The sequence below is a fragment of the Lissotriton helveticus genome, chromosome 6, assembly GCF_964261635.1.
Source record: "Lissotriton helveticus chromosome 6, aLisHel1.1, whole genome shotgun sequence".
NCBI lineage: Eukaryota > Metazoa > Chordata > Amphibia > Caudata > Salamandridae > Lissotriton > Lissotriton helveticus.
Window position 1 is genome coordinate 1,925,379,123 of NC_136067.1, and position 26,992 is coordinate 1,925,406,114.

A 26,992-nucleotide genomic window follows, 5' to 3' on the forward strand; every position below is an offset into this window, starting at 1 on the left:
AGGAACAACTATGGGCAACACTTCATGAGGACATAAAAAAGAACGACGGGGCAAGGCTTTGGAAAACAATAAATTCACTAACGCACCCTGCAAAAATGGAGACCACATCAAACATCACAGAGGCAACCTGGGCAGCTTATCTAGATAACCATTTTAACCGAGACCTGTCGTCTAATCAAAATACGAGCTAATCTATTTTCGGACAAGCCCACGATGTTGGTAACACGTCACCAAGGTGCCCAACTAACCAGAACACAGTGGGTGACACAGATCATATATCACTGCAACCCAAAATCAAACGGCAAATAAAGAAAGGAAGAAGGGAAGGAGCGCCGGGTCCAAACGGGATCCCGCCCGTCCTCTTCAAACAAGATATGGATTATTGGGCAGCGGCACTTGAACCCCTTTTTCGGGAAATCAGGTACACTAACATCTTGCCAGACACTTGGAAGGGCTCCATCATTGCCCCCATATATAAAGCAGGGGATAGGGGCCTCCCTCAAAACTACTGGCTAGTTGCCTTAATCGATAATGACGCGAAGTATTTTGCAGGGCTCATACTGGAAGAACTACAGGCATGGGCCACGAGGAAATCTCTCATACCTGTCAATCAAACAGGCTTTGTTAAAGCAGCGGGAACAACAACAAACATATTGACAATGGGTATGCTTATAGACAAGGCAGAGATGAAAAAACTGCCCCTACACCTCTGCTACATTGATTACAAAGCTGTTGGACCTGTTAATCAATCTACACACTGACACCTGGATTCAGATCAAGGTGGGGGACGGCTCAATGCTGTCAAGGCGGATACAAACCAACAACGGCCTTAAGCAAGGCTGCGTACTGGCCCCCACACTGTTCAACCTGTACCTGGGGGACCTGGCGCCCCTACTAAACAACTGCAATTCACACTCGCCAAAATTAGGAGGCCTCAATCGACCATGCCTCTTATATGCAGACGACTTGGTGCTAATAAGCCATACAAGAGTAGGGCTCCAAAACCTCTTAAATACGACCCAGAGATATTCCGATTTAAATGACTTAACAGTGAACCTCGAGAAAGCACAAACAATGACAATCAGTAAGAAAAAAAAATGAAAGCTTTCTCGTGGTTCTGGAACAACACCCGCATCAAAGACACCTTGTCGTACAAATATCTAGGTGTGAAGATACAGTGGTGGCCAATTCAGCGCTCAAAGGGCTAGCATAAAAGGCAAAGGCCTTGCTCTGGCAATCGCTCTAAAAACACTAAACAATAACCTCTCCGGCCCTTCTCTAACACCTTTACTACATGTCATACGCGCCAAACTGTTACCAACACTAACTTATGGGAGCGAGGCTCACCGAGGCAGAGATGCCATAACACTTGACAGCACAATCGTGTCGGCATATAGAATTATTTTCAGCCTCCCAAAGCGATCCTCCCCAGCACAGATCAGACTGGAATTTGGAATTCGGCTACAGCTTTTGGCACGACAGGGGGCATATATCTGCACTTGGGACAAAGTGAGAAAAATGACCGAAGGAACCCTGAATGAATATTTATGGAAAGAGCTAGAGCAGTCCAAAAACTCACCAGCAGCAAAATACCTGGCAAAAAGCTTAGAGAATACCGGGCTGGCAGAGCTCTGGGCGTCCGCTGCAGATCATAAAACACTTAACAAGCTGGTAAAGAAATCGATAAAGCTACAGTCGTGGGTCCAGGATAAAGCCATCCTATCAAAAAGATCTCACGCTTGGATGGTATTAAATACATATCCGACACAAGCCTCCCAGCCTTATTTCGGTCAGGGTTACGCAAAAAAAACCAAATTGACTTTCTTAAGATACAGACTGGGCCTGCTACCATGCATTCAGCACCTTCCTCACTGGCTGAGATCGAAAGCAGGAACACTATGTCGGCTATGCGGCACTGGGGCAGAAGACATGCTGCACCTGCTATGCTCGTGTAAGGAAATGCAAGAAGAAAGGAAGCTCCTGCTGAAACGGCATTTTATTCTATACGGGGCACGTACACGAAGGAGCGCAGTGCTAACCTGCTTCTCAGCACAGGACCCTCAGCTGAGCTGTAGCTTTGTGAAATTTCTAAAAGCCGTGGAAACAAAACTACCAAAAATGGACTCATGAAAAGTCAATAAATTAGGACATCTGTTTTAACTCATATTGTGGAATCATCTATGACGCAAAATTTTATGCAAAACATGAATGGACTAGCAGGCCTACAAAGAGGATGGGAAGTATAGTACGGCCCAATGTAGGCGGCCTGCAAACAAAATTTCTCTTTTATGTTGAATCGTTTATTTTTATCTCGTCATTGTATAGCATTGGTCTTAAACGTATGTTTTTTTTTTTATGCTGCATTTTAACTTCTCTTATTCTGTTATTGTATCGCATTGGTTTTAATTAACTGTGCAATAAACTTTAAACTTTAAACTGAGGAATTTATAAATACCATAAATTAATAAATAAGTGGGTGTAAACCTTCTGTATCATTATTAAAAAATAGAGGGGGACAGGGAGCTAAAAAAGAGGCCCAGAACCTTTGCTCCCAAGAACAACTATGACCGTGATGAGGGGTAACTGTTCCTGTAGTACTTAGTCTCAGGTTGGATATGTGGTAAGGGGGATCTTCCTTATTAGGAAGTAGTGCCCTCACACAACTGTGAAGGTGTTATGCTTCATTATCTAGCTTAGCTCCTCGTTGGGTCGACGCTGCAGTACCCCCACAGGCCCTGCGAGAGGCCTCTTTAGCAGAGAACTTTTTAGAAATACGCTTTAATGGTGAGAGCTGGCCCCCCAGTGGCACACAGGATGGCTAAGCAAGAAAATACCTACTTTCTAAAAGTGGTATTTTCAAACACAGAACATAAAAATCATCTTTACTAAAAGATTAATTTCTACATTCTGAGTTCAGGCATACTAAACTCTATTTCTCTATCTTGTCCCAATGGGAAGATATACTTGTAAAATGTTACAGAGTACTCCCCATTCTATCCTATAGGACAGATAGTCTTTCAACAGTGAAAAATGAATTACACTGTAGTTCACTATCAAGGCATGTCACACACACCAGTACATGTTCTACCTGTCAAATACACATAACCCTGCCCATAGGGGAACATTGGGCCTACCTTAGGGGTGACTCACATGTATTAAAAGGGAAGGTTAGGGCTTGGCAAGTTTTATTGTCGACATGACAATAAAAACTGCGTTCAGACACTGCAGTGGCAGGTCTAGGAACACTTTGAAAGGTTGCTTGTGTGAGTGGCACACTCAGTGCTGCAGGCCCACTAGCAACATTTGATCTACAGGCCCTGGCACTTTCAGTGCACTTTACTAGAAACTTACCAGTAAATCAAATATGCCAGTCATGGAAACACCAATCCATAGTCCAATTTACAAAAGGAGCACTTGCACTTTAACACTGAACAGCAGTTAGAGAGTGTGCAGAGACACTAAACCAGCAAAACCAGAGTCAAAACTGGGAGGTCAGAAAGCAAACAGACAAGGGAATCACGCCAAAAGATGCCAGGTCTAACAGTCAAGAAGAATGATTGGTGGCTTCAAATAAAGCACCGGTGTGCACCTACAAAAAGAGAGTATGCATTAGGAGCAGAAAAGTGAAAATGGTATGGTAGAGTCTAGCATATCACTTTGTCTATTAGAAATAAAACCAAATATTAAAAAGCGCCAAGATTCCCATTAAAATTCAGATGTTTATATTTTTGGTTTGTGAATGAAATGTCATTATTTGTGCATTTGGTTGATGTAAACTTGTTTCTTTATTTTTGTGATTGTGATGAGGTTCAAATCATAGAAATTGGTTAGGTGGGTGTTTTCCGGTTTCCAGCAGTGATTTGTTGGGGGTCCACAGAAGTCAAGAGCTTCAGAACTGCTGCCTTAGATAGATTTTGAAAGCAACTTCAAAGGGAGGAACCTCAGAAACAGCTGCTTTTGACTGATAAACAAAATGTGATGTTCAGGTCCACATGCTGTTTACACGCATTGATTTTGTTCTACCTATGGGTTACTTTCAGGTGAGATTTCCATTTTTCTTTTTTTCTTCATTTACTTTTTTTTATTACATATTTCACAAATAAATACAAAACATAATGTGTCAATATCAATAGGTAAATGCAAGGAACATGAATCTAAAAAATAAATAAAGCCTATCCTGTGGCTTTCAGATGGATAAATCCCGAGAGTAAGATTGTCACTTAATAGAATAAAACAAGATGAAGGGCCTGATTACGAGTCTGGCGGTCTTGCGACCACAAGACTCACAGTGGAGCGGCGGTCCACCATTTTGGCGATTGCGACTTACAAGGATGTATCGGCGGTGGACCGCCTCCTGCGCCAGGGAACAGTGTTTCCTGGTGGTAGCGCAGGAGCACCACAACGCATTATGCTGAGCAGGGACAGGCGCAGTCCCGCTCAGCATATTTATAGTTCTTGCACCACCAGCCTTTAATGGCAGAGCCCCGCCATGAAAAAGCTGGTGGTGCAAGAACGAAGGGGGCCCTATAGGTCTCCCATTTCCCCCACGCCATGGGGATACACTCTATGGGGCACAACATGAGCCCTACCCCCCACCCTGTCTATATTCTCCTCAGTTCCAGCACGACATGGGCGTCACCATTCAAGCCCTGCTGGAACTTTTTAGCTGTTCCCATTGCGGTGCCTGTTTTCAAGGCACTGATGTGAAAGGCCAAAGGACCATCAACCGTATTATGAGTTGCACATTTTCAACTCGTAATACAGACGGCGGTCCTTGCGCGGCTTTGGCGCAGCGGAGGCGGCAATGCGCCAGCGCCGCTGTGCAAAAGTTATAATCTGGTCCTAAGTAAGTGTCCGGTTCCAAATCTGTGCAGTAATACCGCGACCCTTAAATAATGATTCCGAAGGGTGCAGTATTTACAGAGTGAAGTGAGCTCTCATACTTCCATGTTTTTCACTAGAATATGGGGGGTCAGAGGTTTATAGATTTGCGCCCCTGAATGTATATATTTATCCTCTTTTCAAGTAGTTTTCCTATTCACATTTCACCCAGTGTTTCCTCCTGAAATGTGAAAGGAAAATATAGCAGAACTCAGAATCCAGATTCCGAAAAATTAAATGTCAGTTGAAATTAAAAAGAAACGAAACAAAAAAAATATCTATCAAAATAAAACAAAATAAAATGTGTATTAACCCCATATCTTAAGTGGCTGTGCAAGGAATAACCAGGCCCGTCCTGTAAAATGTACCAGGCTTGTCCTTGAAGACAAGGAGGGAAGGGAGCCGAAACCGCCTGGGCAAGCCAACCCGTATTCAATTACCGGGAAGAACAGTAAAACGGCGAATAGCACAAGAACCGCGTATGTCTTAATATTTTATGTTTCCACTGGGTGTGCACAAATTATCAAAGCGACGGACCCGCCAGAGCATTAGTCAGTGCTTCTGCAATCATATTATGGAGATTTACATTCTGTTCTCTCTCTGTGTGAGCCTCTTCATTGCTGCAGTCTGTCTAAGGAGGATGCTCTCGAGCCAATAATGTATGAGTGGCATCCCTAACACGTCCAGTCCCCTGAGGCCACTGAGACCTTTCTGTGTTTCTGGCTTCCTTATAGAATAAGGAAGCCAGCAAGAGTAGAAAGATAAGCGCAATTCAGGTTTCAGCTCTTTCTTGAAGGATTACTGTCCAGAACAAATGAGCAATTCAGGGCATGAAAATGAATGTAATCTGTAAAATGTGTAACCATGGTATTACGGGCTGCTCGTGCTGACACTGCGGAAGTTTTACATAAGGTTTATAAATCTGTCAAGTTTTGAAGACTGTGATTCAGCTTGTGGCATGGCGGGAAATAAACATGCACCTTACACTTAATGATGATTGATGCAAGACCTGAGTGTAAGATCACTTGGACTCGGCTGTGGGATTCACAGATATGCAGGGCAGTAGGGTGTGGGTGCATGTACGTCACCATTGCATCATAGGATTTCCATCGTGGGATGTTACATTGCAAGTGAGTACATCAGGAGTTTTTACTTCCAGGGTAGGATTTCAATACTTCGCAGTCTTTTACCTCGCAGATAAGTTAGGTTTTAATGGTTGTGAGTGACTTAAACTTAATTGTATGCATGTACACACATACACACAGTTATATACAGATGTGTGTGTGTACTCTAATGTTTATATACATTTTTAAGATTGTCGCTTCAAATATTAAAAGTAATTAATATTACATTTAAATTAAATTTAAGTATTATTAAGAAATATGTACATATAAGTAATGCATAAGTGGTTAGTGATTATTTAAGAAAAATCTGCAAATATTTTGTGTTAAATATTTGAAATATTTATCAGGGTAGTTTAGGGTTTTTTAGGTCTCAGGGATGGGTTGTGTATGGGTAAGTCGTTTTATATTATATTAAGATAGAAAGGAATTTCTTTAAATTAAAATGTTAATTAAAAATGAATGAATTAAAAAAAGACAAAATATTTATTAACAGTTATATTAATCAATCATAGCATTTGTAAAGTGCACTACATACCCGTGAGGGTATGTAGTGCGCTAGGGGGGAACGCTCCTACTGTTCGAAGAGCCAGGTCTTGAGGATTCTCCTGAAGGTTAGGAGGTCTTCAGTCTGCCGTAGGTGGATGGGGAGGGTGTTCCATGACTTGGCGGCGAGGTGGGAGAATGATCTGCTGCCGGCGGTCACTCTTCGGATGCGGGGGACAGTGGCGAGAGCGCGGAGCTGGCGAGAGGGGGTGTAGAGGCTGAGTTGGCTGTTGAGGTACGCTGGTCCGGTGTCGTGGAGTGCCTTGTGTGCGTGGGTGAGGAGCTTGAAGGTTATCCTCTTGTTGATGGGGAGCCAGTGCAGGTCTCTCTGGTGTGGTTTGATGTGGCTGCGGCGTGGGATGTCGAGGATCAGGCGTGCGGAGGCATTCTGGATGCGTTGGAGCCGTTTCAGGAGTTTGGCCGGGGCTCCTGCGTAGAGTGCGTTGCCGTAGTCCAGTCTACTGCTAACAAGGGCCTGGGTGACCATCCTTCTGGTTGTGGTGGGGATCCACTTGAAGGTCCTGCGAAGCATGCGGAGGGTGTTGAAGCCGGAGGAGGAGACAGCGTTGACCTGTTTCGTCATGGAGAGTGTGGAGTCGGCGATGACCCCCAGGTTACGTGCGTGGTCGGTGGGTTCGGGGGGTGCTCTTAATGCCGTCGGCCACCAGGAGTCGTCCCAGGCTGAGGGGGTGGAACCGAGGATGAGGACCTCTGTCTTGTCCGAGTTCAGTTTCAGATGGCTGTTCCTCATCCAGTCAGCAACAGCCTTCATTCCTTCGTGGAAGTTGGTTGTGGCAGTGCGGGGGTACTTGGTGAGTGAGAGGATCAGCTGGGTGTCGTCAGCGTAGGAGATGATGTTTAGGTCGTGCCGTCGGGCGATGTGGGCGAGCGGTGCCATGTATACGTTGAACAACGTTGGGCTGAGGGATGACCCTTGGGGTACACCGCAGATGATCTCGGTGGCTTTGGAGCGGAAGGGGGGGGGGAGGAGGACGCTCTGGGTTCTCCCGGAGAGGAAGGAGGTGGTCCAGTCCAGGGCCTTCTCTTGGATTCTGGCGTTGTGGAGGCGTGCTTTTAGTGTGCGATGGCAGACTGTGTCGAAGGCAGCTGACAGGTCCAGGAGGATGAGGGCCGCGGTTTCTCCGTTGTCGAGCAGGATCCTGATGTCATCGGTGGCGGCGATGAGGGCAGTTTCGGTGCTGTGGTTGCTACGGAACCCGGACTGGGACGGGTCCAGGATGTTGTTCTCTTCGAGGAAGCTGGTCAGTTGTTTGTTGACCACCTTTTCGATGACCTTCGCCGGGAACGGGAGCAGGGAGATGGGTTGGAAGTTCTTTTGGTCCTTGGGGTCCGCCTTGGGTTTCTTGAGTAGGGCGTTGATCTCTGCATGTTTCCAGCTCTCCAGGAAGGTCGCTGTTTCGAAGGAGTTGTTGATGGCTTTCCGGAGGTGGGGTGCGATGGTGCTGCTAGCTTTGTTGGAGATGTGGTGTGGGCAGGGGTCTTCTGGGGATCCGGAGTGGACGGTGTTCATAATCTTGAAGGTGTCGTCGTCATTGATGTTGGTCCAGGCGAGCAGGCGGTTGGTGCGGGTGGTGGTCGTGGGAGCGGGGGTGCCGATGGTGTCAAAGCTGTCGTGGATGTCTGCGATCTTGCGGTAGAAGAAGGTGGTCAGTGAGTCGCACAGGTCTTGTGATGATGGGATGTCATTGGTGTTGGAGCTGGGGTTGGAGAGTTCCTTCACGATGTTGAAGCGCTCTATGCTGTTGTGTGCATTGCTGTCTATGCGGTCTCTGAAGGTGGTCCTTATGGTGGATCTGATGAGTTGGTGGTGTCGGCGGGTGGCGTTCCTGTGGGCTGTGTAGCTTTCCGGTGTTTTCTCGCAGGTCCAGTTTTTTTCCAGTTTTCAACATGTTCGCTTGGAGGCCTGGAGGTCTTGCTGTCTGGGTGTTGGAGGGTTTCTTGAGTGGGGCGAGGGTTTTGGCGCAGTCGTCGATCCATTGTCTGAGGTTGCGAGCTGCGGTGTCGGGGTCGGTCGGGTCTGTGGGTGGGCTCTGGGCGAGGGCGGTGGTTAGGTGGTCCTCGGTGTTTTTGCCCCAGCTGCGGCGGGGCATCATCTGGGTGCGGTGGTGGGTTTCCGGAAGGTGAAGTGGATGCAGCGGTGGTCGGTCCAGTGGAGCTCGGTGGTGCGGTTGAAGGAGACGTGGGAGCTTGCTGAGAAGATGGGGTCAAGCGTGTGGCCGGCGGAGTGGGTGGGTGTTGTAACGAGTTGTCTGAGTCCGAGGTTGTCGATCAGGGTGGAGGTGTTGGAGTCGTTGTTGTTCTCGATGTGGAAGTTCAGGTCCCCGAGGAGGATGTAGTCCGTGGAGGCGAGGGCGTGTGTGCTGATGAAGTCGCTGAACTGTGGTCGGGGTCCGGGGGGGGTCTGTAGATGAGTGTGCCTCTGAGGGTGGGGTTGGGGTCGGTGTGGATCTTGAAGTGCAGGTGTTCGGCGGTGCTGGGTGTGTCGTCGGCATCTATTGAAACTTTGAGGGTGTTTCTGTGGACGATGGCAATTCCTCCACCTACTCCGTTGGAGCGGTCCTTGCTGGTTATCTTGTAGCCTTCTGGGATGGCTATGGCGATGTCGGGCGCCGAGGTGGGGGTCAGCCAGGTCTCCGTCAGGAAGGCGACGTCTGGGGTGTTGGTGTCGAGTAGGTCCCAGAGTTCAATGGCGTGTTTGCGGGCGGAGCGGGTGTTGAGCAGGATGCATCTGAGGAAGTTGGGTTCTTCGGTGGGTGGGTTGGTGGGCTGGATGCTGGTGAAGCTGTAGCTCTGACAGGAGAAAGGTCCTTGGGTGCGCTTCGGGGTGGCCAGGCAGCAGGTGCGTTATCGTTCGGTGTTGAGTGTGTGGAGGGTGCTGGAGTCGTAGCGGTGGTGTGCGTCGTGGGGAATGCGGGGGCCAGGGGTCCTGGCGCTGGGTGCGGACGGACGCAGGCGGGCTTGCCTGGACGCATCCGCTGCGCGGTCACTGCGCGGCCTCCATATGAGGGGGAGGAGCAGCTGGGAGGCGGGAGCGGGGTGGTAAATGGGAGCTCTGGGGGGCGGGGCCGCAGGGGACACATCGGCGGGAAGGAGTGTGGAGCGGGGAAAACCGAGGGCAAAGTGGGGTACAAGAAGTATTGTATGAAAACAGCAATGCTAGCACAGTGAGAACACCAGCAATGCTAGCCTGGCAGGTGGGGGCGATCGGAAGAAACACACGGCAATGGGGCACAGAGGGGCACGACTACAGAAGAAGCTATCACACAGGCGCAATCAGATCGAGCGGCAGCAGCTCGGGGCACACAGGAGGGCTGTGTGGTGGCGTGGGGGAGCGTCCTGCCTGCCCGGAGCATGTGGGGGCAAGAGCAGCCCGCTAGACTGCGGACGATGGGTTGATGGAGGGGTCAAGCTAGGAGCCCTCTCCAGGAGCGCAGAGCACAAACCAGCTGCCCGCGTGACAAGCAGCACGGCCTGCACCGTAGGAGGCGGGAGGTGCAGAGACATCAATCCCCGGTCCCAAAGGGCTCCCTGGAGGCAGTGCCACCCACATGATATCGAAGGGGTGCTAGGAGAGGCCGCCCTCACAGATGTTGTTGCCCGGCAGCAGCCGAAGTGTGGCCAAGATGATGACGTTCGAACCCGGAATAGAGGGGTGGTGAGGTGCGTGGCCCAGTGTTGTGATGCCCTCGGATATAGAAGACTAGCAGAGGCCCCTGCGGTGCCCCCGAGAGCTAGAGGGGAGAGCCTGTTTGAAGAAGTGGCCAGTCACGCGAGAGCCTACCGCTACCAGTAGGGACGAAAGGGGAGGTCCCTCATTCCTAGGCACTGCTGGTGCAATACCCCATACAGGAAAAAGGCTACTGAACGGCATGCAGAAGGAGCTCAGGACAAAGGCAGGGAGGATGCCCCACCAGGGGAGGGCTTAATTTGAGTCTGAACAGCTCAGGTATTCACAGACATCTCGGTCTGAGAGTGGGAGCAGACTGCCCAACGGATACTGCGCAACCTGGGGGGCCATCGACAATGTGCATCCCAAACAAAGCAAAATTGGGCAAGACACCGGACTGGCAACATACCATACAGAGGAGTGGGACCTGGAAGCCCACATAGAGCGGATCCTGGCAGCGATTAAAGAATGTAACGCGGTGTTGGAACGCAAAATGTGGGCCTACTGCACGCTGACTGCAAAAAACTGTCTGGGAAAGTGGCTGCCACTTCCGACCGATACGAGATACAAGACGCAACTATGGCGTGTCAAGTCTCCACAAATCTTTAAGCAGAGGACACTAAGTGCAACTAGATGGCCATGACCTCAGACTTCCTGCAGAGGATAAGACCAGGCCTAAATTACTTGGAGAAGGCCCGTAGACATTCACAAGTTATGGCCAAGGATGTACCAATAGCGAGACTGTAGCAAGACCAGTTTGTGTGACAGGACGTGTATCACCATATATGCGGACTTTTTACCAATTTGCCCCTGTGACAGCATAAGAAATGTATCCAGACCATTACAGGGTTGTGATAAGATTCCCCCTACCCCACTCACCTGAAATTAGTCCAAAAGAGTGGTCCTGATAAAAGGTGGCAGCTATTTATTTCCACCGAAACGTGTGTAAACCAGCCTGCCGGGAACCCCGATAAGACAACACCAAAGCGGATGAAAGCTGATTTACTCAGTCTGCTATCCCTGTTATTGGGGGATGCCAGAGTAATATTTAGGGTTCTCTTTGTATTTTGATGTGTGAGAATCTTGAGATGGCTGAGCATATTTCGTTTGTGAGAGTGTGGTATGAGAGGTGAGGTTGTTTAATGTGAGGACATCTGACGGGGGGCTTCTGCTTTTTTTTTTGTGTTTGAATGATCAGGAGCCGATTCATGTGTCTACTCAAGCATTTTACCTAAAGCACGAGATAGAAGGTCAGGGCACTCAAGACCTGCACCAGTAAGTATAAAAATATGAAAGTTTGGGCAGGAATGGTAGTGCAAGGAGCTGAGAACTTGACCCTCCTGGTTCCCACAATTTTGGATAGCCAAAAACACAAGGTACAGAAAAGCTCAGCACATACCTAAAAGTCAATGTGTGATAACCAAATGATACAGTACAATATCCAGATTAATAATTGTCGTCCATGAAATAATCTCCCAAAAGAATAGATTGAGTCTTCAAGTTCTTATGAAAAAATATTTTTCTTTTATTCCTTTATATGATGCTTCTTCATCAGACTTCGTTCATTTAAAACACAATACAAAATTCATAGCTGACGCAGCGTGTTTCGTCCCCACGGAACTTCTTCAAGGCTGTTTGTGTTTTTATTCGTTCACAATCGTAGTGTACAAAATCAATTTCTGATGTAGCTGGTAAAAATACAGCAAATTTAGTTCTTAATCAAAATTAATACCACAGTTGTTGTTAGTTATTCTAGTGATTCAAATGTTGGAGAACATTAATGACCCAACATTCTTATAATAAAAAGTGCCAATTTTATAATTTTTGTGTGCTGATACTTCTAAGGGGTATAGTCGCCCCAGATTTGAGCAAGAGCAAAGACGCATGTGGTCCGAAGTCAGGGTCTGAGAAATGAGATCAGTAAATATTAATTGTAGATGCCATTTACATATGATAATGAATGAATTGCTCATCATGTTTGTGTTGATATTTGTAACACTTGATATGCTATAATGATTAAAAATGTAAAAAAAAGAAAAAGATTAATGAAAAGTAATATATTTTTGCACATTGGAGCATGGTTAGACTGATTTTTGGGGACTCCCCGATTTGAACCCATAGCTGGCCATTAGATAAATAGTTATAGGTCTGACAGGAGCATTTGTTTATGCACTTTTTCTATGCTTTTCCCCCCTGGCTCCTGGACCTAAAAGTATTTTTGAGGAGGCAACCTCTTTTAGATAATTGGGAAAGTGACTGAGACAGAGGGAACGTTGGATCAGACTGTGCTGGTAGTGAAGGACAATGCAGCCCAATTTCACAAACTTCAAACAGAGGTCAAGACTCTAACAGCGCATCTGGATAACACAGAGTGTCGTTCCAGACGCAACTCTGTGCTTATAATTGGTGTTCCCGAAATGGCTGAAGGGTCGTGTTCTAATTTGTTTGTTGAACAGTGGATCCTTGATATGGTACTAGGCGGGTAGGCATCTACTCTAAACATGGTAGAGTGCACTCACAGAATCCCGAGGCGCTCTCCAATTCTGGGAGCGCACCCACTCGCAATCCAAGCCAGACTGTTGCACTTCAGAGATCGCGTCTGTTTCCTGCTGATGGCACATACACAAGGGCCATGGACTATCGAGGGTAATTCTGTGAATATTTACCCACAATACACCAGCACAGTCCAGGGAGAAAGAGAACCATTCATACCAGTGAAGCGCCTCCTCCTCAGCCTGGGCCTTAAATACACGTTGCTAACCATACCTGCACTTCTTACAGACACCGTATAGGAGGGATGAAACCCCGTTGACCATTCTGTCCTGGAACATAAACAGGTTGGCCAACAAAGTGAAGAAGGGTGTTGGAGTGGAAATTTGTGTCCCGCCACTCCCAAGATTTCATTCTACTACAAGAAACTCTGTGATGGAAAACAACTGTGGTTTTCTCGAGAGCAATCGCAGTTCCTGCACACACAGGCTTCTTAAGGAGTGCCCGGTGAACATGCATCATGGTCTGCACACCCCTCCCATTTCAGGTGTTGGGAAAATGGTAGGATCCTCTGGGCTACTGAGGCAATATGCCACTTTACAGTTTCTCAACCTAAAAAAAGAGAAAGATCTGGACAAATGCTTAAGAGCTAAAATGTGGGAGCAAACAAATCACATGAAATATCTCAGTATTTGGGAAGGCATGATGTAATATCTGAGCCCAAATAACCCTTCACGGGTTGCATGACTCCATTACATTAAGCAGGCTATGCCTCCTATCGTTCACCAATGCATTAATACAATTAGACACAGGTATAAGACTCACAGCATTAAGAAATTAAACTTCTTGTGGTCCATGGCTAGCAAATTAATATCTCACATCCCGCCACAAGCAGTGTCCAAATCAAGCTGTGTGCTTTAAGTCGAATTAAAATTGTGGTGGTTCTCTAAAAAGTGCATGACTTTTGACCACCTCTATGACCCACAGACGGACACTGTGCGTTTAGCCTAAGTTTCACCGCCCTCACTCTTCCTAAACATTAACCCACAACCTGAACTGAGCCAGGAGCCTGGAGGTGACTCCATTCACAAAAGGGGCTATAGAACAGTCATATGCTGCATGAAAAAAAAAAAAGAAATACAACATCTGGAAAAAAGTAATATTTTTAGGGAATACAAGATGAAGAAAAACGCGAAATGTAAACAGGAACAACATCACAGATCAGGTGAATTACCGCATGGTTTTTAGAGTCATTGTTGAGAAATCAACTTATTTTTGCCTGTAAAGAGGCCTGATGGGGACCAGTTTAAAAGTAAGCTTTTCATCACTGACAGGTCCAAGATGCAGTCATTTATAGGCCTGCTCACAGCACTGTCATATTCTTGGAGTATATGTACAGAAGAAAATACGCATGCAGTGATTAGAAGAGTAATTCGGGCGCCTCAACTTAAGTTCTTTCTAGGCAATGAAACCATGACTGTGAACTTCAGTTAAAGAAAGGTCTGTGAAGCCTACGTCAGTTCAAAGTTTGTTATTTAGGATGTTAAATAAGCGCGATAATCAATAATTGGTCATTTCAATACACAGGCCACCTGCTAAGAAGACAATAGCCCTCTATTAGGGAGCTGCATGTCTCTTCAAACAGGCAGCTGATTAGAGCTCTCTCCTAGTGTAGGGTAGTGTACGCCCTTGGGGAGAGGCATTGGGCGCTTGTGGAAGTGCATGTTTAGTCTATAAAGGCCTTTACTTATCACTGATGGGTCCTACAGAACTGGATATTCGATCAGTGATATGGTGGGGGACTTATGGTTGGAAATGCTGACTGAGCATGTGATCATACCTAAGATAGGGATTTCAGACGTTTTGATAGGTGAGTGGTTTGTGCCCATATCAATAAGACAAGTGATGTGTTTACCAAGGATGACACAATTCACATAAGTGCAAAAGGAACAATCGATAGACGGAATGCTGAATAATGTCACATTCGCCCCCAGTGCAGAGATCTGGGCCTAAATCCATCGTTTTTTGCACACCATGCCATTCCGGTTTAGACCCAGCCATATGCAAATCAGTCAACCCTGCTCCCCAAGGGACCAGTCCAGCCCGTACTGCCAGGCCAAATCCTCCCTGAACCGGAAACAAGCCTCCTGGGACCGGTGTTGGGGTATCACCCCTCATCATCCAGACTAGCTTGACTCCAGGGGCATGGTGAGCACGGGAACCACACATTCCGTCCATCATCTGTTCTTTTTGCTTTTGTCGCACTAAGAGGGAAGGGTATGCCCAGTCATGGGCCCCATGCTCACTGTGCCACTGGATTCAAGCTAGCCTGGCTGATGAGGAAATGTGATACCCCGAAACTGGTCCCAGGATGCTTGTTTCCGCTCCAGGGAGGACCTGGCTTGGTAGTTTGGGCGGGACTGTTCTCATATGGAGCAGCGTCAAGACTGATTTGCATATGGCTGGGTCCAAACTGGGGTGGTGAAGTGGGAAAAAAACGATGGATCAAACCCAGATCTGTTAACAGGGGGTGAATGTTTGCATTGTTCAGCATTCCGTTCATCATCTGTTCTTTTTGCTTTTTTCGCACTAAGTGGGAAGGGTATGCCCAGACATGGGCCCCATGCTCACTGCACCACTGGATTAAAGCTAGCCTGGCTGATGAGGGGTGATACCCCGAAACCGGTCCCAAGATGCTTGTTTCCGGTTCAGGCAGGACCTGGCTTGGCAGTGCGGGCTGGACTGTTCCCATGAGGAGCCAGGTCAAGACTGCTTTGCATATGACTGGGTCCAAAGTGGGGTGGTGTGGGCAAAAAGACATTCGATTAAACTCAGATCTGTTGACTGGGGGTGAATGTTTGCATAGTTCAGCATTTCGTCCATCTGTTCTTTTTACAATTCACATAAGGGCCTTTCGATCCAGAGGCATCACAATATACATCACCGAGTCTGAACCGCTTGGGCTACCCTACAATTTGGGATAAGGATTCTGAGCTATTTGATGATACCCATGTTGGCCAGGGATTCCTGTCACAATAGAGGCTGTATTAGGGTGAGTCTCTCTTCCAGTGCCCCAACTGATCACATGCAAAGCAAGAACCTTAATGGGCAAGTTCCTCTCCTAACGCTCACGTTACAATCACCTCCGTAACCTGGCTTCACCTATCGTTACGGCATTATCCCTGGGCCTTTTCTCCTTATGATACCTCCAAGGCACTTCCGAACAAACCTCCTGGGTGTTGAGACTGCTTCTCTAGCTTAATGTATCGATTTGCTCCTACCCCAAAATGTATCCGGATATTATGATGGTTTGTTTTACCATATGCTGTATCTACCTGTCCCTTTCCCTTCAGCTCTCTTCCCCCCCTAGGTCCTTGTATCCCACCTGTTACTACTGTAAAGCGCTCTGATACCCTCACAGGTCTGGTTTGCGCTCTATAAAACACTAAATAAATAAATAAATAATAAATAAACCTCCTAACCCGGGGGCCTCTGTTCTGCCACTTCCATTTCCTCTTCTAGTCCTCCCACCTCGCTTCCTCCCAACTTCCTGACTTCCTTGGCCCTTCCCCCTTTGTCAGTCTCCTCGTACCGCCCCTTTAATCACTCGCTGTATGTTTTGCAACTTGAATTTTGATTCAGCATTCTCTTTCTTTTTCGCCTATGAAGAGACACAGTGGTTTGCAATGGTCACCTGTCTCGGCTAACTTCTCAGTCTGCCATCCAATACAATAGTGGTCAATTGAATTTTAACACTCTGTAACAATCCATGCACAAAAGCGTCACTAACAGCTTCTTGAGCCATCACTGCTGACCCTGCTATACCTGAATACCTTTCAAACGCATCCTTAAGTTTGTTCAAATAATCATCTGGTTCCTTAACACTTATTATGCTTATAATTGGAAATTTTAGGCCAGTCACTTTTCGCCTGGCATATCTCTGGAATCGCATTCAACAGTGGATCCTTCGCCACATTCAACTGCCCATCATTCCCAGGGACCAACCTCACCATGGCTCCATACCAGTCTTTCTGTCACCTCACTTGGCACTATTGGTCGCAATAACTGAATCAGATCTGACCAATTGGATCTGTTCACTTCAAACACACTCCGCAATTCTTCTTGCAGTTTAGTTGGATTTTCCAGAATGTTGGGGAATTTTTTCTTTATGCACATTCATTTGTTCATGGTCATGTGTTCAACGAATGTGATCCACAACTCTTCCCCCAGCGGCTGGGTAGTCCCTCAGAAGGGGAATGTTGGAAGAGGACAAACTTTCATCATCTGCATCACTTGAAGGTGAGAAGGGGAAGGCCATCTAGACAGCCACCCTGCAGTTTGTGTCAAGCTTTCAGGGGTGATCATAGAATGTCGCGCTAGCAGGTCCCTTACTCCCGGGGCAGAGCGTTCACTTGCTTGAGACCGATCCACAGCAATGGAGTCAAACTCCGACCTGATTGTTTTGCTGTCTGGAAATCTCATTGCAGCTTTCACTTATGTGTTCCCTCCTTGTCCTCCAGTTGCCAGCAGTCCTGCAAGTGCTGCTCCATTTTTTGGCTGCACAGCCAGCCCTATCGGCCGCCATGCGGAACATGCTCTCCCTCTTATCCTAGCTTTTCTTCTTCTCCTCTTGGGTAGGTAGGGAGGAATGGGATCAGTTGGAGCACAAGCCCTGCCTCTGTCCCTAAGGTGACTAACTCGTTATTCCAACTTCTCCTGAGTATCTTTCATACATACCCCAGACATGGGATTCATGCATGCGTGTATGTGTTTTCTCATGCCACTGGATGAAAAACGGCCAATGCTCCATCTATTTTTGCGGTCTATCAGCCTCTTCTGTAAATTAGCTAGAAGCTCTATGTTGAGGATACTGTGCTCAGGAAGTACTTCTTCCTATCTTCATTAGCGAGTCCCACCCACTCGTTTAGCATATTGATGGTACATAGTATGGGCAAGTGTCAGTTTCAGTGGGTGCTTGCTACGGGCTTCCATATAACGCACTCATACTTTGGTAAAGAAAAAATAGTCTTCAGGCCTTGTGCCCACAGCTCATCCTGTGAAAGACGGTGGAAAAGGCAACGTAAAATATTTACAAAAGTCCAAAATATAATAATGAAGGTTTCAATTGTTGTGCCTTCCGTGTAAGACCATCTTTTTTCGTCGAGACGCCAGACTAGGGCTCCTAGCCGTCTTTATGAACCTTTTTGAGCACGTACCCATGCTCTACCGGGATTGAGCCGGTTTTCGAATTCTCGCCTTGCCTTACACGGAAGGCACAACAATTGAAACCTTCATTATTATATTTTAGACTTTTATTCTGTTACTGGCGTCTCAACTTGTGACTTATCTTCCTATCGGGGGTTGTAGATGCCTTTTCTCATCTGATGGTCACAGAGAGTAGTTACCCTTCTGGGTTGGAATTATCACCGGACTTGGGCTCACCAAATTCGTATTCAGCCACGAAGCCCTGAAGATTTGTAGGACAAACTGTTCTGCAATGAAACACGTGTCGGCTGGCTGTATGTAAATATTTGCCAGATGACCAATTAAAGAGAAAATAATCAAAATTTAACTTCTACGTTGGACTTTTTCTTGCACTTCAGAACACTAGTCTACATGATGTATTATTTTTTATGAGTGCGCAGGGCCTTGTTTTAACATATGATTGTGTGGTTCTTGACTACACTGATTGAGGTTTTTTTTGGGTCTCCCCTCCCTGACAGCACCTTCTTTACCCTGTGAAGTTACTGACACAACGTTAATAGTGCATGAGCGCCAAGATTTCCTGTTTACTAAAACCCGGGTCTAGCCAACATGTGACAGAAATGTGTTACTCTCAGCATAAACATATGTAAGGTGCAGGTGGCAGGATCCATCCCTGCCCCCTTACCCCTCTCCCAGGAAGTATTGAATGACTGGCCTTGAGGAGCAGATATCATTCACACCTACAGTATTAGCCTCACAAAGTCCTGCTTCCGCATGCCAGGTTTGAAAACAAGGTTCCGCTGTAAGGACATATGCATGGTAAAGCGCGGCCCTATGATTTCTGGACCGACTCGTGTCATGAAAATTAGCAACCATATTCAGCATTACAGAAAGCCTCAAAATAATATAAAATGACATCCATGTTTGATTTAAACGATTGATACTTTCAGGAGTATATGTGTGGGTTATTAGAATATATTAGCATCATACATTACGATTTAAATTTTTGTTCACACTTTTCTTTTTAGGAGCTGAAAGAATGTGCTGGCCATGTGTTTGTGGACTCTGTCCTGGAATTCTGTCTGCCTGAGGTACGTGATGGCTGACTTGGTAATAAATGTAAGCACACAGTGGAGAAACACACATTGTGCATCTTCTTGGCACAATGTTATTAATGAATGAAAAGTGGCAGCCCCGTCGTTGGTTTCAAAGTAGACTGAGCTAATTTTTAGAATTGATGCAATGATCACAGTAGAACTAGCCTACATTTTTAATTGAAGAGCCTAACCAAAACAGTGCCTATTTTTGTGGAGTTCTATTAACCTCTGGCTGAAATCAGCCTATTTAATATCTTTCTTGTTGCCCCTCTTCTCGTTACAATTATCTATGTCCATGATCACTCCTGTGGCTCATGTTGATTAATGGTTCATAAATACATTTTAGATAATACTTAATAAGCACGCCATGGTTAGGTCAAAGCGCAAGTATCAGTGATACTCAACTCAACCACTGGTAGAGGTGGTAAAAGCAGCAGACAATATCCCAGGGAAATGCGTGCTAAGTTCAAGCAGTACTAACAATATGAAGTCAAGAAGACGGCATATTTTAAAGTACCAAAACCACTTCAGAAAATAGAGAATAATTTAATAAGCACAGTACACTAAAATGATTAAACACAGGTAAGGCAAACTAAAGATGTGAATTTTTAGTTTTAAGGCAGAAAGCGCATTGAAAAAGTATACTGCCATTAAAAATATTAGATTGTGGTTGACAGGGAACTAAGTGTGATTTCAGGCCAAATGCAATGGAGGGGAGGCTTGATATACAAAGTGGGCTGCTCTAGTCAAAGTTTTTACCTTGTGGCTTACTCACCTTTTTGAAAGTCGAGATCCTTTTGCAAGGCACAGCCCAAGATTATGCCAGCAGGGGATCTTCCAAGTCAGATTTGTCACTTTGAGTTCCTGCTGAAGATGCGGGCTTTGGCACGATGAGCTCTGAATGGGACAAAGCTTGATTTTGAAGCCTCATAATCCTGCAGCGGGGCAAGATTGAAAGCATTAGCCATTCAGGTCTCCACTAGGCCAGATAACTTTACTGAGATGAATTACTGATTTTGTTTTCTCTGCGAGAAAATATTCAGAGTGAGACAAAACTGGTTTTCATGGCCGCATATGGTTCAATCTCCCTGAGCAAGTCTTGGCACCTTTTCCTGGTTCTCCGGAGGTGGAAATGTTTACTAAGTCACACTTTTTCTCAACTGTTGGGAAAGTTCCTCCTGGTCACTCCTGCAGCCTTCTGTTTTGCAAGACAGGCTTCTGGGCAAAGGCCTCTCTCCAGTCAGTCTTTGTGTCATGATCCTGTCTATTTTTTGTGTCCTTCTGTGAGAAGGCTAGCCACTAAACCCTTGGAGAGCAGTTCCAGTCCTTGCATGCAAGCAGGAGTCAGGAACCTGTGAGTCTTCATTTTAGGTCAAAGCCTACCAGACAGGTGAGCTGTCTGGTTGCAAAAAGACTTCTTGGGGTCATTCTCAAAGCATCCCTAGGAATACATTCCACCCATTGCTTACCATTGGCTTTGTGTTTTGTAAGTCATATTTGCTTGCTTTCTATTTACTGGGTTTATTTGTTTTAAGCTGTTATGCATGTCTTTGTCCCTGCCATGGAGAGTAGCCTGTTTACTATATTCTTCCACAAGTGCTTGCTTTTTGTAAACAAGCCTTTACATTTTTTTTATCTGGTCACATTTGTTGTGCATTCAAAGGCTCTGTTGTCAAGGGAGCTTCCTATTTACTTTTCTTTCTCCAACTTCAAAGTGAGAGAATTTTTATGATAATCGTGCTGGGTATTGAGGGTGGGAAAGGAAGGGGTTTTTGTTTAGCCCACAGCAAAATCGGAATGTTTGTAAATGAACTGTGGAAATGTTTCAGAATATATCAGAATTAGGAAAGCACAAATGAAGCACATATTGTGTTATTTGAAGTGTGGTGGAAACAAATATTTGAATATAATTAAAACAAATCAATACACAAGGTGATGCCATTTCCAAACATTATTGTTTGTGCACTGTATAGTTTTAGCAGTAAAACAGTATGTGTAAATCTAATTGGAAATGTGTTGTCTGCAATTGCAGTGCGCTACCACACCCTGCATAATCCACTCTATGCCATTCCTCTCTATGCCACTCCATTCCACTGTACTCCACTCTGTGCCACTCTACTGTCAAAACATCTTGAGGATAACCAGCTGTTGGACGCATTCCAGTTTGGTTTTCGACCAGCGCATGGTACCGAAACGGCATTGACCACAGTGATGGACGATCTTCAACTGCGCGCCGACAGAGGGGACGCGTCGATTCTCGTCCTTCTAGATATGTCGGCGGCTTTCGATACTGTGACATACCGTGCCTCTGCAAAGACTGTGGAACAACGGAGTGAGAGGAAGAGCTTTTGAATGGTTGCAATCCTACCTCCTGGATCGCCAACAGACGGTGACCCTAGGACAGTTTACATCAGAGGTTTCCCCCGTCCATTATGGAGTCCCACCGGGATCATCAGTTAGTCCCATTCTATTTAACGTGTATTTGAAACCCCTGCTGTCCATCATTAAGTCCTTTGGTATCAGCGTCATAAATTACGCGGATGATACTCAACTGATTTTCTCCCCCTGAGGGCAAGCAGGAGACATCGCTAGAGGCTTTCCAGGAGTGCATGAGGAAAACGGTTGGCTGGCTTAGGGCTAACTCACTTCAACTCAACGGGGGGAAAACGGAGGTGATGTACTGTTCAGCTGCAAAAATTCCAAAGTACCCTACGACTGAGTTCAGGCTCACTCCAGAGGAAGACTCTCTAAGTCCGGCTAATACCGTACGAAGCCTCGGAGTGCAAATGGACGCCAATCTTCAAATGGTGTCGCAAGCTAATAAAACCATTCAAGTCGGCTTTGCGCTAATCCGAATGCTGCGAAAGACTCTCCCGTTACTACCGGATGACTCTCGAGCCATGGTAGTGAGGAGTATAGTGTTAAGCAGGTTGGATTACTCTGTATTTGGGGGCACCTCAGTATATTATTCAAGGGCTGCAAAGGGTGCATTCGGCAGCAGCTAAGGTGGCTTTGAATAGACGATGGAGCTCCTCCACAACTTTGGCACTGAGGGATCTCCATTGGTTACCAATAAAAGAACAAATTAGCTTTAAGTCACTATGCATCGTTTTTAGGGCGGTTCATGGACATGGACCACTACCTCTGCAGAATAAATTTAATTGGTATGAGCCCCCTAGACATCTACGGTCCGCAAACAACGGCCTAATTTTGGTTCCCAGATTTAAACGGTCCAGAATGGGTGGCAGGGCCTTTAGTGTGGCAGCTGGACAACTATGGAACGGTCTGCCACAGAATCTTAGAGTAGCCGACTGCCTGCTGGACTTCAGAAAGGGCTTGAAGACGTTACTGTTTCCTAGGAGCTAGCCTATCCGTTATCAACCTTGAGCCACAGTTATAGCTGTTACATCTTTGTCTGAGCGCCTGGATGCCCGTAGGGCGATAGTAGCGCTATATAAAAACGCATTACATTACATTCACTCTACATCCCTCCACTCTACGATGCCCAGATCTCTGTACTGGGGGGAATGTATGACATTGTTCTGCATTCTGTCCATCAACTGTTGTTTCGCATTTGTCACCCCGAGTGGGACGGGTGTGCTCAGACGTGAGTCCCGTGCTCTCCATGCCATTGGAATTAAGCTATCCTGGCTGATGAGGGCTGAAAGCCCGAAACCGGTCCTAGGGTGCTTGTTTCCAGTCCAGGGAAGACCTGGCTTGGCAGTTTGGGCTAGACTGTTCCAATGGGGCACAGGGTCAAGACTGATTTGCATATGGCTGCGTTCAAACTAGAATGGCATGGTGAGCAAAAAAACGATGGATTTAGGCCCAGATCTCTGTACTGGGGTGAATGTATGACATTGTTCTGCATTCTTTCCATCAACTGTTGTTTTTGCATTTGTCACCCCGAGTGGGACGGGAATGCTCAGACATGAGTCCCGTTCTCTCCATGCCACTGGAATTAAGCTATCCTGGCTGATGAGGGCTGAAAGCCCAAATCTGGTCCTAGGATGCTTGTTTCCAGTCCAGGGAGGACCTGGCTTGGCAGTTCGGGCTGGACTGTTCCCATGGGGCACAGGGTCAAGACTGATTTGCATATGGCTGTTTTCAAACTGGAATGGCATGGTGAGCAAAAATACGATGGATTTAGGCCCAGATCTCGGTACTGGGATGAATGTATGACATTGTTCTGCATTCTGTCCATAAATTGTTGTTATTGCATCCGTATAGATTCAGCAGTAAAACAGTATGTGTAAATCTAATTGAAAATGTGTTGTCTGTAATTGCAGTGTGCTACCACACCCTGCATAATCCACTCTATGCCATTCCTCTCTATGCCACTCCACACCACTGTACTCCACTCTGTGCCACTCTACTTCACTCTACATCCCTCCACTCTACAACACTCCATGACACTCTACTCCACTATACTCCACTCTATGCCACTCCACTTTACTCCACTCTGTGCCACTCTACTCTTCAACACTCCACTCGATGACACTCTAGTCCACTGTACTCCACTCTGCCACCTCATTCTAGACCACTCTATTCCTCTCTGTTCCACTCCATTCTACATCACTGCACTCCACAATACTCCGCTTCACTCTGCGACACTCCACCCTACGCCACTTCACTTTGACAGTCTATGACTTTCTACGCCACTTTGCTACAATCTACACCACTACACACTATGCCACTCCACTCTATGGCAGTCCACTCCAAGCCACTCCACTCTTCAACACTCTTTGACACGTCTCTCCACTCTGTGCCACTCCACGACTACTGCACTCTACGACAATCCACTTCAAGACACTTTACTCCACTCTACGTCTTCCCACTCTAAGACACTCCACACCCTTCCACTCTATGACCCTCCACTCTATGCCTCTGTAATCCACTCTACGAGACTCTGCTCCATTGTATGCCTCTCAACGAGAGTCTGCGCTACTCCACTCTATGCATCTTCACTCTGACACTCTACGCAATACTCTCTATGCCACTCTAAGACACTCCGCTCTACTACGCTCCACAACACTGTACTCCACTCTTGCTACTCTACATCATTCCACTGCATGGCACTCTGCGCCCCTCCACTCTGCGCCCCTCCACTCTGCGCCCCTCCACTCTGCACCCCTCCACTCTACGACACTCCACTTTACGACAGTGCACTCTGGGACACTACACAACACTCTGTGCCACTCCACTCTCTGACACTCCACTCCTCTCTCCTGTACGCCACTCCACTCTGACACATTGTTCCACTCCACTCTAGGACACTCTACTCCACTCTATGCCACTCCACTCCACTCTATGCCACTCCACTCTACGACACTTTTCTCCACTCTATGCCACTCCACACCACTCTACACCACACCTCTCCACACCACTCCACTCTGCTCTATGGCACTTTACTCCATTCTATGCTACGCCAGTCGATAACACTGTACTCCACTTTATGCCACTCTATTCCACTCTACGACAATCCACACCACTCCAATCTATGACACTCTACTTGTCTCTACACAACTCCTCTATGCCGCTTTACTCGACTCTACACCAGTCCACTGTGTGCCACTCTGCCTTTCCACTCAACGATACTCTTCACCCCTGCACTCTTCGCCCCACTACTGCATGCCCCTCCACTCTACACCACTCCATTCTACTCCGCTTTACACTCCTCCACTCTACTGCATTCTACACCCCTCTACAACAATCCTCTCTATGACACTTTGCTCTACTCTACGACCCTCAACTCTACGGCCCTCTACTCTGTGCCACTCTAATCCACTCTACAAGACTCTGTTCCACTGAATGTCATTGTACAACACTCTACTCATCGCAGTTCCCTTTACTCCACTCTACAACATTCCACTCTATGCCACTCCACTCTACAACGCTCTATACCCTTCAAATCTATGCCACTCTGTGCCCCTCCACTTTGACACTCCACTCTACAACACTCTATGCCACTCTACGACACCCCACTCTACAACACTCCACTCTTTGACACTGTGTTCCACTCCACTCTGCGATACTTTACTCCACTCTATACCACTCCACTCCACACCACTCTAATCCACGCTTCTCTATCCTACCACACTTTACTCCATTCTACACTATGCCACTCCACTCTATGCCACTCCACTCTATGCCACTCCAGTCTACGCCACTCCATTCTACAACACTCTATCCCACGCTATACCACTCTACGCCATTCTAATACTCGGCACTCAACTCCTTTCTACACAACTCCCTCTATTCCACTTTACTCCACTCTACACCCCTCCTCTCAATGCCCCACTGCTCTTCACCCCTCCGAACCACTCTACTCCATTATATTCCACTCTACTCTACAACATTCCAGTCTGTTGCACTCCACTCCATTCTATTTCACCCTATGCCACTCCACTTTGTGACACTCCTCTCCACTTCACTCTCCTCTACGCCACTAACTTTTAGCCATGCTGAACAGCAGCCAGGCTGGTGTACAGCATGGCTAACATACATTGGCAAACCTAATAGCTCTTGCATAGACGAGACCTATTGACTTTGCCAGTGTTTGTAGAAGGGCCGCCTTCTTCAGATGCAGTCTTATGAGCTCCATGAATGTTCTGAACTGAAGCTGAGGTGCCAGTCTTATCCTATGCAATAGCCAGTTTTGGGGAATATTTCCAATCCTCTCTGTTTCCTCCCAGTATGCCCTCCTCCTTTTACATCACTTCCTCTTGTATTTCCTGTAAGAAAAAAAATTGCAGAAGCCCTACAGCCACAATTACTAAACCACTTCTTTCATCAGAAGGGGCTGTAGCTCTCCCTAAACAACTCTCCTAATTAATTGAGGTCTCCTGAAAGGGTCAAAAAACTATTTTCCACCTTCTGGGACTGGAGCCAAAGAGTTTAGTAGGGACCTGGGAATAAATGGCTGCTGATCCCTTCAGCTCCATGTGGCATCTCCAACTCAAAAGAGGATGTGTGAAGGTTGTCTTGTGGTATACCAATTGTTCCTGCCCCCAATCCCTGTTAAGTGAACAATTGTGGATTACACCCTTGCCTTACTAGGCTATTGTCCTCCAAAGAATAAATTCATTACCTTCAGCCATGAATGTGGATTAGACCTCTGGAGGCCAGATGAGTGGCAAAAGAGCTTATATGCTAGTTTTGGCTCGGGCAAGAGTGTACATTTGTATACAGTGAATCTTCTGTTAAAGGTATCAAAAATATACTTTTTTTTTACCTATCCTGTTATTAGAGACTCTAGTTTGACCCACACAGTGAAAATAGCTTTTGGGTATTTAGTCACTGTGAAGGCACACTATTTCAAACATGTAGAGTGCCACTGGCTTAAAAAGCACACATTAGGGGTGACATATTAAAATATAAAAATAGGTTTTCCTACATGGCAAAGGCACTTTTACTGCCCAGGTATCACTGCTGTGCGTTAAACTTCAGCACAGCCAAAACAAAGTGATGCTCCTAGCAGCCATATATTTTTGTTATCTATGTGGGTGGTGTATTGCAGCCAACATATGGCCCTTAACGCCCATGCATTTGGTGTTTTGAAAGCCATCTACTTTGGCCTTACGAAAGAAAGATTGAGCCAATTAGCTAAATCGCGGGCAAAGTGCATGTGTTGGGCGGAGATCACATGCTCTGTATTACTGTTTAGCAGTGGTAGAACACACATAGTTCCAATACCAGGAAAACCAGACAGGAGAAATGGGGAATGCCAAATAAAAATGAAGTCCTTTCTTACAACAACACCCTGCCTACACCAACTGGTACATATGTCACACACTTGGGACTTTGACACAATTCAGTACAAGGTGTACCAGTATAATGCAGAAATTGGTGAATCATGCCAGCTCCATCAGGAAAAAGTCACATTGCACAAAACATAGTTACTACTGTGAGGTGTTCCCACATCTCCATGTAGTAAGATTGCAGCCTCAGCATGAGGCTATTAC

At 46.4% G+C, this 26,992-nt stretch overlaps 1 protein-coding gene across 1 annotated transcript in view; it reads left to right on the forward strand.

The window, feature by feature from the left end:
- INTS9 (integrator complex subunit 9) overlaps nucleotides 1-26,992 on the forward strand; it is a 393,694-nt gene that overhangs the window by 157,670 nt on the left and 209,032 nt on the right. Inside the window, exon 4 of the mRNA XM_078649901.1 lies at nucleotides 18,960-19,022. Within this exon, the coding sequence (XP_078506027.1) occupies nucleotides 18,960-19,022 (63 nt within the window). The remainder of the gene's footprint in view (nucleotides 1-18,959; nucleotides 19,023-26,992) is intronic.